Source organism: Oxyura jamaicensis, chromosome 23, assembly GCF_011077185.1.
Source record: "Oxyura jamaicensis isolate SHBP4307 breed ruddy duck chromosome 23, BPBGC_Ojam_1.0, whole genome shotgun sequence".
In the NCBI taxonomy this organism is placed as follows: Eukaryota; Metazoa; Chordata; class Aves; order Anseriformes; family Anatidae; genus Oxyura; species Oxyura jamaicensis.
Window position 1 is genome coordinate 2,410,243 of NC_048915.1, and position 16,398 is coordinate 2,426,640.

At 47.2% G+C, this 16,398-nt stretch overlaps 1 protein-coding gene across 34 annotated transcripts in view; it reads right to left on the reverse strand.

Moving 5' to 3' along the window:
• EPB41 (erythrocyte membrane protein band 4.1) overlaps window positions 1-16,398 on the reverse strand; it is an 82,090-nt gene that overhangs the window by 25,244 nt on the left and 40,448 nt on the right. For 14 of the 34 annotated variants that reach the window (XM_035345593.1, XM_035345585.1, XM_035345583.1 and 11 more), the window contains exons 5-17: window positions 15,640-15,682; window positions 13,410-13,485; window positions 12,641-12,859; window positions 10,343-10,430; window positions 9,622-9,774; window positions 9,034-9,131; window positions 8,514-8,686; window positions 7,617-7,733; window positions 6,269-6,400; window positions 3,885-4,096; window positions 2,001-2,057; window positions 1,846-1,890; window positions 960-1,022 (exon numbers count right to left, since the gene is read on the reverse strand). In XM_035345593.1, coding sequence (XP_035201484.1) covers window positions 960-1,022; window positions 1,846-1,890; window positions 2,001-2,057; window positions 3,885-4,096; window positions 6,269-6,400; window positions 7,617-7,733; window positions 8,514-8,686; window positions 9,034-9,131; window positions 9,622-9,774; window positions 10,343-10,430; window positions 12,641-12,859; window positions 13,410-13,485; window positions 15,640-15,682 — 1,476 coding nt within the window. The remainder of the gene's footprint in view (window positions 1-959; window positions 1,023-1,845; window positions 1,891-2,000; window positions 2,058-3,884; window positions 4,097-6,268; window positions 6,401-7,616; window positions 7,734-8,513; window positions 8,687-9,033; window positions 9,132-9,621; window positions 9,775-10,342; window positions 10,431-12,640; window positions 12,860-13,409; window positions 13,486-15,639; window positions 15,683-16,398) is intronic. The other 20 variants (XM_035345606.1, XM_035345611.1, XM_035345616.1 and 17 more) reach the window with 11 other exon arrangements.

The following is a 16,398-nucleotide window of genomic DNA, read 5'->3' on the forward strand; positions in this document are numbered from 1 at the left end:
GGAAAGTGACAGGCACAGTCTTCGCAGCGCGCCGGCGGTGGCCGAACTCTGCCCGTCTGCCGACCGCTCGCTCGCGTCCGAAAGCTTAAATTGGAGCAGTCAAAAAAACCCCCAAAGCTGCAAAATGTTTAAAGTTCAGATTAGGAGAAGGCAGTTAGTACACTTCAACTTTCGAGAGATACCAACAGGGAAACCCTACCAGCTGCTGGTGCTGCAAGGTTGAGTAGAAACACGTAAGGCAGGAACAAAGACCAGAAGCCACAAACGTCTTCTGTAACACGGTGTGTAGGAAAATATATGATCGGCACGTTCTGTTCTGAGACAGTGCTTGGGTGGAACCAAGGGTGAAGGGCTCCCAAAGCCAAAGGGAACAGCTCTGCAGCCACACATCGCCCCGAGCCACCAGGCCAGCCCCAGGGGCATTGCTGGAGATGCTGCACGGCGAGGGAGGATCACGGCGACCGTCCCACGTGGCCCCGTCTGAAAGATGGGCTGGCTTCGTGCCTCTGCTTTAAGCAACGTGGCTGTCCCAGTGGCCTGAAGGCCACGGTGGTCACTGCAATTTACTTCACTTTTTCCTAGGCTGTCTTTGCCCGCAAGAAAATCATTTATTTCAGGCTAGGAGAAACTTGTAAGCGAGCACTTCCACCAGGATTTGTGCTAATATGAGCACCCAGCTCCCCAGCCGTGGGTCCAAGAACAGAGCACGCCGAGCACACGGCTGTGCCAATCATATATTTTGTTAAGTATGAGAGAATGAAAGGCAGAAGAGGTAGAAGGAAGAATGCCTGCGCATCGTCATGTTTACTGTCAGCATGCAAAAGCGTACTTAAAAAAAGGTCTTTCATGCAACAGCATGCAAAAACAAAGGCGGCAGCAGCAGAAGAGGAAGAAGTTCAGCACAGAATGCAGAAGGTCTAGGCAAACGCAACTGAAAAAAGCTTCAAGTTCATACAAACCTCCAACATTAAATTGCTATGCCTGATATAAATGTTTTCACCATCTAGTCTCTTTGATCTTTTCTGTGAAAATGAAAGAAAAGGGGGAACAAAAAAAAGAAAAGCACAAAAAATTAAAATGTTGTTCTTGCGGGATTCACAAATTGGCAAATTAAAAAGTTAACTCAACGTTCGGAGCGCAGCGCTGTGCCGGTGTGGGATGGGTCACGGAGCCACAAGAACGCCTGCACCGCGTCACCACCAGGAAATGGAAGTTGGGGCTCATGAGAATGGGAAAATGCAATGGGTCCTTTAAAGAGACAGCTCCCAGTGTTTCATCGGCTTTCGCGTTGATTTAGAGTGCTCTCCACAAAGAGCCGGCTTACCGTGCTGCTGTGGAAGCCTTGCACGAGGCAATAACTTCACATTCCTGATAGTGATGCATGCCCGCCACAGTGCACGAGGCTGGTTTGGTGCTCTGCGTGTCATTGTTACACGGTCTCAATGTGCATAGGAACTCTACTCAAAACACCTTTCCCATCTTGAATTTTTCCCCTATTACTCAACCAGTACAAAAAAGTATGAAACTTTTTTGGGGGCATTTCCTGGAATGCACACCACACGGTTTTCTTTGGCTTCTAACTTAATTTGATACAGAGAAGCAAAGATAAATTTTATAGGTCATATGGGTTTATAGGAATATGTTTCTCTCTAACATTCAACATTTTAGCAGTCAGACTGTCTATGGGAAAAAGCCATTCCCTTTGAGGGTTGCAGTTTAAAAACAACAAAACCCAAAACCCCAACCCAAAGCACATGAAGAAATTGGAGCACTGTCTTTTTAAATCGGTTACGTATGCATGAATGATACGGCAAATTTGTTTGGTGAAAGTGGAAAATGGCTAACCTTCCTCATTCTTATCAGCTCTTCCTCTTTTTCTGCAGGCTGCTGCTGCGTGGCAGTGATAAAAAACAAAAAAAAAAACACAAAAATTGTTGGTTCATTTAACCACGTTGAACCCTCAAAAACGTGAGCAACCTAACTGAATTATTGGCACAAACCTGGGGCTGGTCACCATTGGTGGTGGGTACGGTGACCTCAATGTGCGTTTTCCTCACCTACATTTAAGAAATAAATTGGTAAAAACATTTCTTGTTAGTAGACCTTTTTTTTTTTTTTTTCCAAGAGACAATTTAGTTTCCAAGCACGGCTGCATCAGGTTGGTTTTGAGATGCTGGGTGGACATGCAAAAACCAACATGCAGCCTGCCAGCAAGAGTTAATAACACCGCAGCTCTCCGTCAGTCTGTTAGTTCAACGGCACGTTCGAAATAAGTCTTTCAGCTTGAGAAGTATTTGCGTTTGCAGCTAGTGCTCTCTAGTGCTCCTGAAGGCTGGCCTCCCACTTGCGTTAGATTTGTCAGTCGCTGTTTTAAAACCTCATTTACAGCTGGATCTCCCAGGGAGGTCGGTACCAAAAGCAGCTTGATCAAATTAACACAGAACTTCTCCAAACCAGCAAACGAGCTGTTACGCACGGATACTGTAACGCGGTCATACCGTCAGTAAGAAGAGACCTGCCTTTAAAATGAACCCAGCAGCACAAATTAAGTTCTTTACTGACCATGAGCAGAGAGCCCAGATCCTCTTAACATTTTAAGGAATGTGTTTTAGGGAAACTGGATTGCCAAATACTCTGAAGATGAAAGCATCGGGGGGTGTTAAACGAAGCGATACGGCTACAGTTGAGAAATGGTCAATTTGGCACGTTCAAATCCACAATTTCCCCCCACATCTACATTTAAAGGGAAAAAAACCAACACACAATTTAAGCATTTAAGAAAAAAGAAACCCACAAACCTGTAATAAGGGAAACGGGGGGAATAAAACGTACTTATTATCAGTTTAACGCTAGGGAGGGTCAGCAGCCGTGCAGGAACAGGGATCCTCAAAGCAACGTCCTGAAGATCTCCTTTAGCATTTTCATTTCGAACTCACTGGCCATGATTTTTTTTTAAAGCAGCTGTCCCTTCTTCACCTCCACTTCCCAGCACTAACTGACAGTGACCTCCCAGGGAGTCTGGCACACCAGACCATGTATCTCATGGCTTTTGTGCATACAAGACCATGTGCATAACACGTCACGGGGAAACGGGGCTCCAGTAATGCAGAGAACAACTGAACTTCAGGGTGACGTGGAAATTGCACCTCTGCTGCACCACTGAAAGCTTCCGGTCAATAACATTTGCAGAACCTTAAGGACTCCGTAATATGAATATTATTTTTTTTTTACACATCATTTTGACTTAAAATACCAATACACAACCTCAGGATCGTATCAACGCCAGCAGCGGTCTCAGGCATCTGTGGAAAGCGTGAGCATTCTTTAAAAATTTTCATTTAAATAGCCCCCCTTCAAGGTCTGAACAGCACCGCTAGCAATGAAAGGTTCTGCCTTGTTTTCAGAAACACCCAGGGAAAGCACATCGATTAAAAAAACCTTTGTGTTTAGACACCTGGCTGCAGACCTGATCCGTGTCGCTGCTTTCACCGGAATCCCTCCTGCTGTCACAGCAGCTAACAGCAGACAGCTTAGCAAAGGGTGAGCCCCCAGACTCAAGTACCACGAACTCAAATATTAATGTGTGCAATTCTTGCCCATTTTTAGTTGTATCAGCAAGCTGGGTTTGGTTTTGGCTGGAACTACTGAAACCCAGCTGCCCTGCCTTCAGGTGGACATCCTCCTCCTTGCATCCTGAGGGGCAGGGCTGGGAATTCCCTCGGCCCCATGTCTCTGTACCTCCCTCCCATCCACCGCCTGGGTGAGGAATCCCCTTTCTCATCACCGAGGAGGGGAAAGTGCCCAGAGCTGCTGCTCAGGGTGGTTTTGAGCTGGGGCTCCAGCCTGGCACCAGCCTCTTCCAAGGAGAGCCCAGACTGCCGTACCTTGGATGCATCAGCTGGCTCTGCCTTGGCTCTCTCCGGAGGGATCTCTTCGCGCTTGGTCTCAGCTTTCACCGCTTCCTTTTCTGCTTTGGACACAGCGATGGCTTCCTTCACATCGGGCTTAGCTGGGACAGCTTCAGCGAGGTGGCTCTGGGCGATGGCCGGGGCGGAGGTGGGCCGGGGGCTCCTCTCGGGTGTTATCACTGCCACTGCTGAGGGTGGGAGAGAGACAGCAACAAGGTTCAGAGCAGGCAAAGCTCCGGGCAAAGTCTTCCCGAATTACAGAGCTGTAGTTTCAAGAGGAAGGGAGGAGGGAGAAGGGGGGAAAGGGGGAAAACGAAAGAAGATGTTGAGCAAAGCAGCTTGTGCGTTTAGTATGGGAAAGTTGAGATTATTTTCCTGATGGTTGAAATAAAATAAAATAAAAACCCCACAAGAGATGGTTTACCAAAAGCAAGCTTGCACTCGGCAGAGAAGCCACGCCAGAAAGGCTAATCTATTTTTGAGGTTGTGCCATTGATTCCCGGGTCTTTCAGACACAATCGGAACAGAAATCCATTACGATGCAACCTTTAAAACAGACACCCTCAAGAGCTGTGGTGAATTCCTGACCTCCCTTGGATGTCCTCAACCAGATACGGATGGTTTCTGGAAGAGCAGCACTGTTTTTTCCCCCCATTTCCCCAGACTTTTCAGCAATCCAAAGAAGAAAAAAAAAAACAAACGAACCCTACAAGCATTTCTCCATAAAACTTTACAGCAACGTCCAGGTGGCCTTCAAAGCAGACTCACGCTGTGGTCTGAGATGGGTAACTCCTGCTGCAGCACAAGACGCCGCCCTGAGAAGATATCCATTACCTCCAAATCGGTGGAAGTGCAAAAATTAACAACGTGCTTCAAAGAAATCGTCTTTCAGGAGGATGGCTGTCTTAAACAAGAGCACCGGGTACACACAAAATCAGCTGCCTCCTTTTCTTTGAGTTCCACCTCCCCGGACATGCTCCTGATCTCTGAGAACTGACACTTCCAGCAACGTTCAGGCCAAGCCTGGGCAACAAAGCCAGCCCGCAAGTAATTCACGGTGCTTACCTATAGACACAATGAACTATTTAGCTCTCTGATGCTGCTTTTTTGGCCATTCCACTAAAAATATACCTGGTCATATTTAAAAAGTCATAATTTATAAAGGAAAAGTCACAACGTGTGAATTACCGCAGCCAATACTAGGCTACTAGTGTCCATCCAGCTAGCCAAAGACACCAGAAAATTTGGCAATAAAAAAAGAAATGATAAGTTAGACCAAAATGCCACTTTTACAACAAACTCCTGGACACCAGGTCTTGCTGCAAGACACACCAGAAGCCCAAACCACCCCCCCCCCCCGCACCCTCTCTGCCTTTCTTCAGCACGGCAGCTCATTTCTGTGTGCCAGGTGTTTTGTTATCCTTTCAGAAAGGCAAAAGGCCCAGCATCTTGGTGTTATTTATGCCCCAAAAGCGGTGACAGGTTGTACACAGGGGCCGTGACATGGCAGGCACAGTCAGGCTTAAAACGATGACAGACAAACCACGGGGGTGGGAACAGCCATCAGGGTGGTACCCGGCTCCTGCAGGACCTGCTCTCGTTCCCTCATCACCACCAATTTTTCTTCTCTGGATTTTTCTACTCTGGATTTAAACACAGTACAAAGCACTGCTCCAAAGCACACGACTTAAAATATCGATCTTTATCATCCTGGCCAAGAAAATGGGAAGAAAAGTGTCAAGAGGAGGAAAAAGGGTGAAGAAGGTGAGTAAGAAGAAGGGGTGGCGGCAGTAGGAGACTCTCAGACGTGCTCAGGTTTGGGGCTAACAGTCACGGCTGTGTTCTCTGCTGTAGCAGGTACCAAGCGCAAGGAGTAGTTCGGTTTTTGCTGTAACGTTCACAAAACCAGGTGGAGTTCACAGTTACCCTCTCCACACCTTCAGCCTCCTCTTTCTGTAACGACCAACCCTGCTTCGAGCTGCGACAGGGGTGTAGCTGCGAGGCTGCGGAAAGAAAACCCAGCTGGGGAGGAGCGGCGTGGAGGTGACCCCCGCAGCCTGATTTTTAGGGCCAGCGACCCGGGAGCGTTAGAAGGCCATCACACACAGCTGCCGTTAATTCCAGCACGCAGCCAAGCCACCGCACGACACTCCACTCGCGGTTCACGCGGAGGCAAACCCTGGTAGGAAACACGCGGGGGTTACAGCAGCGGGGTCCAGCACACCTGCAAAAGCTAGGCTGCGATTTTACTGGCGTGAACACCACTGCAAACAAGGCAGCCTCTGTCCTACAGCACTTCAACCACTTCAACGCCGCAGGCTGCAGCGCGGGCAGCCAACACCGCGCTGCTGCAGCTGTACCTGACCGCTTCTGCAACGGTTCTGGCGGCTTTGGCTTGGCAACAGGAACCTGAGCCACCTCTACCTTCTCCTCCTCCTCCTCTTCCTCCTCTGCAATGGGTTTCATTTCAAAATTTTCAAGCGTGTGCTTGGCTAGAAAGAGTTTTGCATGCATTAGTAAAGCGGCTGGAGACCGGCGCGGACACACGACAGGAGACAGGGAGCGGAGGTTCCTCGCCAAGACAGCATCTGAGAACAGGAACGAGTTTCTAAACCCGGTTGATTCGTAATAATTCTGCACAGTGCAACTGTCTGTCAGTCCTTCTAGCACTGCCAGTCCCACCAGTGGATGAGGTGAGAGTTAAAAGCAATGTGAACACGCTTTGTGCGCTTCCTTTCTAGGCAGGGACAGAGCTGAGCTATGGGGGGACATGAAAAGTGGTCTCGAGCACCTCGCTCGCTCCCAGCTCTCAAATCTGAAAGTTAAGAACATGCAGCGCTGTCCTGGGGTCTTAAATCCCAACCTTCCATCTTCTGCTTTTACAGCAACGGGCTTTCACTGCCAGGCTATGCTGACCAGTAGGAATAGAGAGGGAGATGGAGGTAGAGGAGTCAGCCACGTCGCTCGAGGAAACCTTGATCTAGATTTCAGACCAGGAAAGCAGCGATGTCAAAAGCACACTGTGAAATCCTCAAGGCAGAAGGGAAGCAGAAAAGCACACAATGCATTTATGAATTATCTCCAGTCCCAACACACCACAGGCATTCCCTTTTTAAATGAGGAAGACAGTAAATACGTGACACCACTACTGCTACGATACGCTCATTAATATTCAAATATACTGTTGTACCTACACACCGCTGTTTAGAGGGCATTAATATTTATTAGTAATATCTGTCTTAAGAGAAATCTAGGCTCCAGGTAGCAAAATGGAAGGCGTTTCTCAAACCACCAACAGAAACCAAAACAGGCTTAAAAATTGCAAGCAGTTCCCGGGATGAAGTCTTTCAGAAGCTTTACAAGAAGTTTCAGGATCACAGGTAAAGAACTTTTAGTTTTCTAATCCACATTTATAAAGCCACCAAAATTTAATAAGGAGACAGGTCTTAAGTGCCAGTACATCCTAAATATTCCCCCACCTCCCCAAATTGATGTCTAGCCAGGTGCAAGGCAGAAATTTAACAAGTCTCCAGACTCCCAGAGCTGCCCATCCTCTGACTGCGAAACTCTTCTTGCAAAGAAACGAAAAAGAAAGCCGCCAGGTTTGGTGAAACTTTTCAGAGTTGTCAGGAACAAGCATGTAAAGGCGTCTCAGTGGGGAAAGGATAGGAAAGGCGCTGCAGAGAGTTGTAGCCACCACCGCTATACCTGGCTTCTCTCGGAACTGATCCGCGGGTTTTGGTTCGGGAACCTCAACCACCACCACCTCCTCCTGCTTCTCTTCCTCTACGGCTCTGAACTCAACTTTTTGAGTCGCACGTTTAGCTGAAGAAATGGCGCACATGTTAACAACTGCCCACACAGCAGATGGAGAAAGGCTGCAGACTTCAACCGGGACAGAAGCGTTACATTCACAGGCTGCTCTTGCCATGCTCTGACATTCAGGTACGGGGTTGCAGCCCCGGGTCCTGATTTTACAAGCACCCCTTGACCCAGCTCACGGGCAACCAACGCACGCACTCCCCCTTTCACACCTCACCTCCCCTGTCTGCTGCTACCAGGCTCGTTTAGAAATGCCCACCTAATCGATGTGCCACCAACTCCAGTATTAGCATCCCTTTAACAGCCACCAACAGTTTCAAACAGTAGTGGCAAAACTCTCCCCCTCCAGGAAAACAATGTCATTTAAGAAGCTACATTAAACAAGCTTCCTAGTATAGGATAATTCCTGACTTGCTAAGAGGAAAACGTGCTGAGGTTGAACGAGGAAACACCAGAACTTTGCAATAAGCCTTCAACACCCACCTACATCCGTGCATCTTTTTGGTCAGCCAGTTCTTGGTGGTGCTACTATGTGGTTTATTTTTATATCCAGGTATTAAAGTGAAAAGTTACGCTTTTTTTTCTTTTTTTTTTTAAATAAAGAAGGGAGTCTAGTGGTATTTAAGGAGCACTTAAAAGTTTTCAAAGCAGTCAAAACTCTAAATCCACTAAGTCACCTTTCACCTCTCATCAAAGCAAGAGTCAGACACACAGCAAGTGAACAGCATCGTGCTGGATCCAGCCCCGACGCTGCCAGAAAGCGACGAAGCGCCAGGCACCAACCTCCGTCGAGGCTCCTGGAGGCCCGCTTGCTCGCTGTCCTCTCAAACTGGGGCGCAGGTCTGTCGATCATGGCGCTCGCCTGCCTGGTCTGCGCCTGCGTCCGGCCACTGTAGCGGAACTTGGAGCCCAGCGCCAGGAACCTGCTCTTGGGGATGGCCTCGGTGGAAGTCAGCCTGAAAACCACAGACGCACGTTTTAAAAGCATGCCTCCAGATCTGGGAAGCAGCACGTAAAGGGAAATTAAAACACATTTGTGTTGTTTTAATTTTAAAGCAGTCTCTGCATATGCTCAATTAACGAAGCAACACGTACTAACAATAAACACCGCGTCTACATAAGACAGAAGACCTCATGTGGAAGCTGCCTAGAAATTTCCTGCAAACAATTTCCCTGCAATCATTTCACTCCAGTTGTTGCTGAACCCAAAGAACACTGAACGAGTGTTCACTTTCAGCTGCTCCCCTACAGCGTTGGTTAAGTCAACACTGACAAAGACAAGCCTGCTGTTTAGAAAACTCACCTGAAAAACGTGTGATGCTCAACACAAACTTTCCACAGCTTCTTTGCTGCCCGGTAACTCGGTAGCTTGAATCCAATTGTACTTTCGTACTGTTCTTGCTGCAGGAAACACAAGTTATTTAGGTTTAGCAAGAAGTAAATGTGGCAAGAAGCCCCGTCCCCAGCCCACTGACCGGCCCTGACTGCAGCTGTTAACCAAGAGCGCTGCGCTGGATGTGTATTTGCTTCCTTGTTGTTGTTGTTTTTAAGTGAAAGGGAGACAGAAAGCCTTTGAATTGCCATGTTTCCAAAAAAGGAGGAAGTCCTCCTATCAGTTTCAGCTGGGAACTGCTTTCAGCCTGGTTGTGGGAATACCAAGCTGTGCCAGGAGGTGGTGCTGGATAACACCTTAAAGCTGCCACCGTTTCTTTTAGCGCTTCAGCAAGGTCGCTGCACTCTACTTGAGCTGAACTTACGACCAAGTCAAGATCAGAAACGCAGGAGAGTGTAAAATGCCCACTCAGCAGAAAGCTTGCTACCTTCCATTTTTTTCAGTTGGTGATAATCACAGGGTAGTTGAACAAAACAACCCAAGGAAGTCACAACGTACCTCCCCTGGCCGAATCTTAATAAAGAAGCTGCTGCGTTTGTAGGAAATCTTCAGGACTTTGGGCCAAGGAAAGCGGTTGATTCTCAGCTTATCTTTGTAAACAAGAAGGCCACTGGAACAGACTCCCAGAGTGATATCCACCCCTTCCAAGTCCTGAGAAAGCAAATGAAGATTTAAGTGCAGACCGGTGTTAGGGTTACAAGTTTCAGGTCAATGTTTGTCCACCAAATTACTCCTTTTGTCTTCCCGGAGGTTCTAATTCATCCCCCCACCTCCCAAACTTCCATTTTTAGCTCCTTATGCAGCCGGGGCTGCTTTTGCTTCACATTTCTTCTTGCAGTCTCCTCCCTTCTGCGATGCTGTTTGCTCAAGGGGCTGTGCCCAGAGCCTACCCTGCACGTCCCTGAGAGCAGCAGCTCACCTCACAGGGAGCGGCTCACCTTGCCGGCTCCTCAGAGCACCGACCCGTGTACCTCAGCAGCTTTGTAAAGCTTCCTGTAATATTTAAATAATGAGCAATCAGGAAGAATCACTTCTCTTACAATGCTTGCAACAATGCTTGGAGCATTTCTTTTGTGTGCCTATGCTTTTGTAACAGCAGTCAAGCTTACTTCCTATATCCTTCAAAGGAGGTTTCCTGAAATGGGTGAGCTTGCTCCCAGCAAGGGAAGAACAGTCAATTTACAGCATCTACAGTTGGGGCACACACGCTGATTCTTACCTTGGCTTGGTGAAGGTCGACTCCGTACATGGACAGCTTTTTTGCATTCTCAAGAAATTCCAGGTCTGCTTGGGCCGGAGTCATGGATCTGGGGAAAGAGAGGAAGGGCTTGGTGTTCTCATGAATGGAGAGTTAAGAGGGGACACATCAGACTTCACAGAACCATTTACTTGTTAGATCTTTTGCTTTGAACACAAACAAATCTGAGCCCAGATGATTAATTATTAAGTTACTCAGAATGCACAAATTTGCGCTTTGAGACATCCTCGTGAACAGATGCACCGTATTTCTGCGGAGCACTACAGACACCAGACTTGAAAGCAAGCTCTGTGGCGAGGAAGTGCAGGGTACAAATCTTGATGCTGTGGAAGAAACACCAATTAAGCTGAAGGCAAAGGGTGACACGTACTGTGCACCTAGAAGTACCGCCTTGAGACCTTCCCAAACCCAGCTATTGTTCTCCAACCGAAAGGCAAGGACAGCTGAAATCACTTAGCAGAGATTCCTGCTGGGGCAGACTAGATGAATGAGCCGTTTTCTGGGAACAGATGGCGCCCTGTCTGCAGGAGAGGCAACACATCAGAACTTCCCTTAAGAGAAACATCCTGATAATGGAGGCTATTATCGGTGTTATTGAAGCGCCCTTGTTAGTAAGTTGCTGTTGTGCAAGGTGCCTCCAACAGCTCTGCTGGGGGAGTATTCAGTTGCATACATTTCATTTTGTTCACGGCTTTGATGTCTTTCTTACTGAACACCCGCATACATCTCGTGTGCGATGTAAATAGAGGTATTTAGTGGTGCTGGACAATGAGCACAGTGAGGACAATCCCCTGTGCAGGACCTGGGAGCGGTGGCCATCTCCAGCACACGCTTTGTGCTTTGCAAATAAAGCAGCAAGAGACAGAGCAGAGCTCAGCAGGTAAGTTTTCCACTGGAAACCCTCCGTTTAACGTTCAAATATGGATGGGAAATGAAACGGGGACAGATTATAACCTTCCTCCTGCACACGCTAGTTCATTAAATAAATCTACATCCCATACTGTGAAGCAGCCGTGTAATGCAGCCATGAATAATTCAGCAATGCGATCTGCCACTTCCAGGACAGCTGACGGCCTTTGACTTCAAGTCATGAAGCCTGTCAGTGGCCCAGTACTTACTTTCCCTCATTTCCTCTCCTCTCAGTGCAAATGGAGGGGAATCAATTTAGAGTATCGATTTGCGGGGTTGAGTGAGGTGTTAATTGTAGCTTTGGTAACAGCCAGGGCCGGCCAGCCACCCTCTGGTGCTGCACTTAGGTTATTAGTTTCCATGTGCCTACGAGAAGGTCTCAGCTCTGCTCTGCTCTCGTTATTAGTGTCACAGCCAGCAGCTTTCGGCAGGTCAAGGGGCTCCGCAAGGCCTCAGTATCTGGGAGTGGTTTTATGGGCTTCTTTCCCCCAAAGCCCAAATGTACTGATCTCAGCTGTGAACTCTGAACTGCGCAGAAGCTGCTTGCTGGCCACGGATGCTCTCCATGTCACTAAGCACAGCGCTCTGAGGAGCTTCTGCCATCAAAGCATTCAAGAACATCTAGAAAAAGAAGCTCAAAAGAAGATGAGGAAGAGGTTCTGCTGTTATGACTCTCAAATCTCATATCAGAAGGACTCCCAGAAGTCTTCTAACCTCACCAGAACAAGACACATGTGCCCAGATCACTGCTGCACTCCGGAACACGAGGAGGACAGCCTAACTGCAGCTTTATACCTCGAGCATTATCTGCAATGCTTCCACATTATAACACGCTACTTAATAACGGGAGGCAGAAAACCCCAGACATGCTGCAGGCTACACAGAGGGACAGGATCTGTTCCAACCAGATTACAATCCAAAAATTACATAAATCCAAAAGCAGAAATACAGAAGGACAAAGAACGAGGTTAAAAGAAGCAAACTTTTCACATGAAGTAAAGCCCACTTTCATGGATATTGAGAAGAAGCGCCCCCTTGGGCACCTGTTAAAAAAAAGAACAAAACTAAACGAAAAGCCGTTTCTTCTTCAAGCAGGAAGAAAGAATTCCATATACCGGAAAGATTATGTTATAACTTTAAAATATTAGGTCTTTTTAGATGAGCTGATTTTCTCAGTAGCTGAAAATTCACACCTTACTGTTAAAGCTTCTGTTGCTGCCATAAAAACTGGTGCAGCATGAAACCAAAGCCATACAGCAGAGGTGGGAAAAATACCAGGAAGCCCCATTATTCCACCTGCTGCCTTCATGCTGCCGTGCACAAACGAATTCTCCAGCCACTGTACCTTACCTGTACGTTTTATGAAGTTCCACAACCTTCTCTTCAAGCTCTTTAGTCTGGTTTGGGGCCAGTTTAAATTCACTGATATAATCTGCACTGTGTAGATCAGGGTCGTAGTCTCCCAACTCGGACTGGACTGTGTACGAGCCCAGCAGAGCCAAAGTGGCAAAGGAACAAGGCAGCCGCCCCGTAACGATGTCTTGTCGAAGCTGAAGACACAAGTAATACCTTTGGGGAATAAAAACAAGAAATGCTATTAATAGAGAACAAAGAGACCTTAAGAAACTTGTTCCCGAGCACTGAACATCATCTTTTTTTTTTATACTGCTGATGAATGAAGCATGATGTTTGTTTCTAACATGTATTTTTAATTACGGGGCAACATTCACACAGTCATTAGCATGGGGGACAGGAGGACTTAAGGTCACCTCCGCTCTGGAAAAGAAGCAGAGGACACTTGCTATCAGAAGAAATTATTTTAAAATAGAAGTGTACTTTTCTATCCAAATATACATGAGCCAGGATTATCAATGATGCTGCTTTATGCAGGTGGACTTCAGTGAAGAGAAGGAGCATCCTCACACACACGACCAGTAAAACCAAACAATAACCCCTCCTACCGGTTCCTCAAGACATTGATCATCTTGTTGAAGGATAAAATAACACTTCAGTATTAAGAATTTCAACTCAATCTTCCAGTCCCTGTGGTTTCCCAAAAGCGCTCACTGCTTTGCTCGGCGATCTCACTATCTGGTAGCACAATTAGCAGGGAACTCACCTCGTTATATCCTCTGTCAGTTGTGCGGGATCTGGTGGATAAAACTTGACATTGAAGGTGAAATCCCAGGGGCCTCCTGAAATTACAAAGCCAAGTTGGAGAAAAATAAGCCCACCAGAACAGCTTCGTGATTGCCAGCTATGAGATGATAATACTGATTTTCGATGCTCCTCACTCACACAGCTTGCTGCTGCATAAGCAGGCGGTGTAAGACCTGATTTCATTTACAAGAGCTAGGAAACACGCCCGAACAAACAAAGCAGGGCAGACAAGTACATGCGAAAGATGTCACAGCTTGTGGAAAAAGAAAGAAATTCATTGCTAAGAGGCTAACTTACTCAAGTATTTTTTCACTGATTAAAAAAAAAAGGGTTCACGAAGAGAGGTCGGACATGTGCCATAGGTTAATGAATTGGTACTTTATCACTTGACCCAGTTTTCAAATTTCTCGTAAGGAACAGATGTGCTAATCCACTCCACAGCCTAATGCGCTGTGGTCGTGTGGTTGGACCACAGCTGAACCTCAGCACAATGCAAGCATCAGTCTCTGGAAGAAACAGTGAGCGCTGCGACAGGAAGAGCTTGACAAGTCGAGACCGAAATACTCCGATAAAGCTTGCTGCAAACCTCCTACAGCAACGCTGCACACGTTAAATGGAGCGAGGGCTCCCTTAACTAGAGCTACGATAGACATTGTCTGCGGCATGGTTAGCCTCTGTCTAGCTAAACAACACACTGCACGACTTACTCGTGTACGCTGTCATGCACACCTAAAGTGCAGCACACAGCAACCACAGAAGTGCAGCTTTGGGGCTAATATTTAATAGTGTGCGTGTAAATTGCATGCTGGTGTAGGAACAGCCAGAGGAGAACTGCTTGGCTATGGTGGGAATGCCCCTGCCTCCTCTTTTAAGCAGGACAGTAAAGCTACCAATTTTTTTTAATCTTTCTTAACAGTTAATCCTTAACTCTTTCTGAAGAGTTCAAGCCAAGGCTCCCTCTCTTCCTCGAAAAGAATCATCATGCTTAGCCACAGAAAATCGTCCTGACAGACCCGTTAAGCACTCCAGAACTAATTTTCAGTTGCAGCTCTCCCCTGCTGTGCCCTTTAGCAGTGTAGTTCAAAATATTTATTTCAGAAGACAGGAGATCCGCGCTGCTAACTTGCTAGGAGATTGATCAAAATCGCCACCGCACCATTCACGGATTTATTTCTTAGGGCAACACCGCAAATGGCATTGAACACAAGGCACCTTGCCTGCATTACAGAGTTCAAAACAAGTTATTTCAAGAGGACAGCTTAGGTAGCAGAATTTCCCTGTGTATTGCAAGGGAGACACGGAGCCTGGCTCCCTGTACACGTACACCAACACGGCTTCTTCAGGTAAACTCCAGTGACGTGTCACTCAAAGCATCTCACGGGGACGGGTCGTACAGCAGGTTGTTTGTTACCCATATTCGCTGAATTTTACCTGCACTGCAAGGCAGGAGCAGCTCATGCCCTTTACACACATCCTGTTATTGACTCAAAGAGAAGCTGATAAAAGCAGGAGCTTTTCCTACTCCACAGCCCTGCAGCACTTCCACCCCCCCACCTCGGGCAGTGCTGATACGCCTCGTCCTTCGCCCCCACCGCGCACAGAGAGCAGTGTTTGACTCATGAGGCTGTCAGACCTTAGGCTTGTTCCTGAAAAAAAAGCCTCTAGAGTTTATTTAACTTTGACACTGCCCTCGTCTTGAACTAACTCAGTCCTAGCAGAACTTAAAATACTCCAGAGAGCATCTGGCATTTGTCCTGATACTACTCAAGTCCTCTGTTTATCATTCCAGTACCCCGATTTGGGCTCCAAAACAGCCTCGGAGTGCACAAAACCTTGCATGCAGCTTTGCTCAGGCTCTCCCCAGCTCCTTTTGGCTCTAAATGGTGCCCTCACATCTGCTTTCCCATCCCATTTCAGCGCTGCATGGCAGTGAGGACAGCGTGGCTTTGCACAGGACGAACACATCCCTGACTACATTTTTGCAAGGAAATGACACTTTTCCTTAATTCTAGAGCATCACCAAGCACCGGAGAAAAAGAGAAAGGAAGCACGGACTGCTTGAACTTGAGCTGATCCCTGCCCGACACCCCGACTTGAACTCTCACCGATCCCTGGGCACTCAGGACTGTGCCCAGAACCACACTCACTCGGGGAAGGGAGAGAAGCCACGCACCCACATGGTTACTTACCATGAACCTGTTTTTTTATTTCTTTGGCAGGATCCAGCCATGTCTGTAAGAGGATAAAAACATTCACAGTTTAACAGACGTTACAGAAACACCACAGCAAACTGCAACTCGCTAAAAATACAGCAAGGCGACAACGTTTGACATGAACGCAGCCATGGCAACTGAAGATATACAGCATTTTCTGAAACTTTTACTCCACTCTGCGGTCCCTGTGCGTATTTCTGATCCTTCACTTACAATGTACTCACAGGAGAGGAACAAGGAACAGGAGTCCAGTTTGAAGCTGTCCTCTCCATCGAGGTGACCCTATTAATTCAGAGGCTCAGCACAGGCAGCTGATGAGCATCCCACACCACACGGATGCTCTTTACAGAGAAGGATTTAAGTGAAGGAATTTATGGCGGCTCCTAACAACAAAGCAACAGCATCCAAGGGAACTCTGCCCAGCACATTCTGCCCTGTCAGATCCTACTTTTACTAACATTGCAGCATAAAAGGCAGCAAGCACATACCAGCAGGCATGGTCTCAGCCAAGAGGGGCACTTGTGCAACACATTTTTTCTCAAAGACCTTTAAAACCAGACGGATTGGACATACTCATTCATTTTAGGCACCCTATCCGCATACCTCCCCTACCGAGAACAAAGGTCACCAAGACTTTCCATTATTAGCTACGTTCTTTAACAACCTAATTGCTGAAACAGGAGTGAAAACATCCAGTAGCTGGGGAGCGTGACATAAACTTAGTCTCTTTTAAGT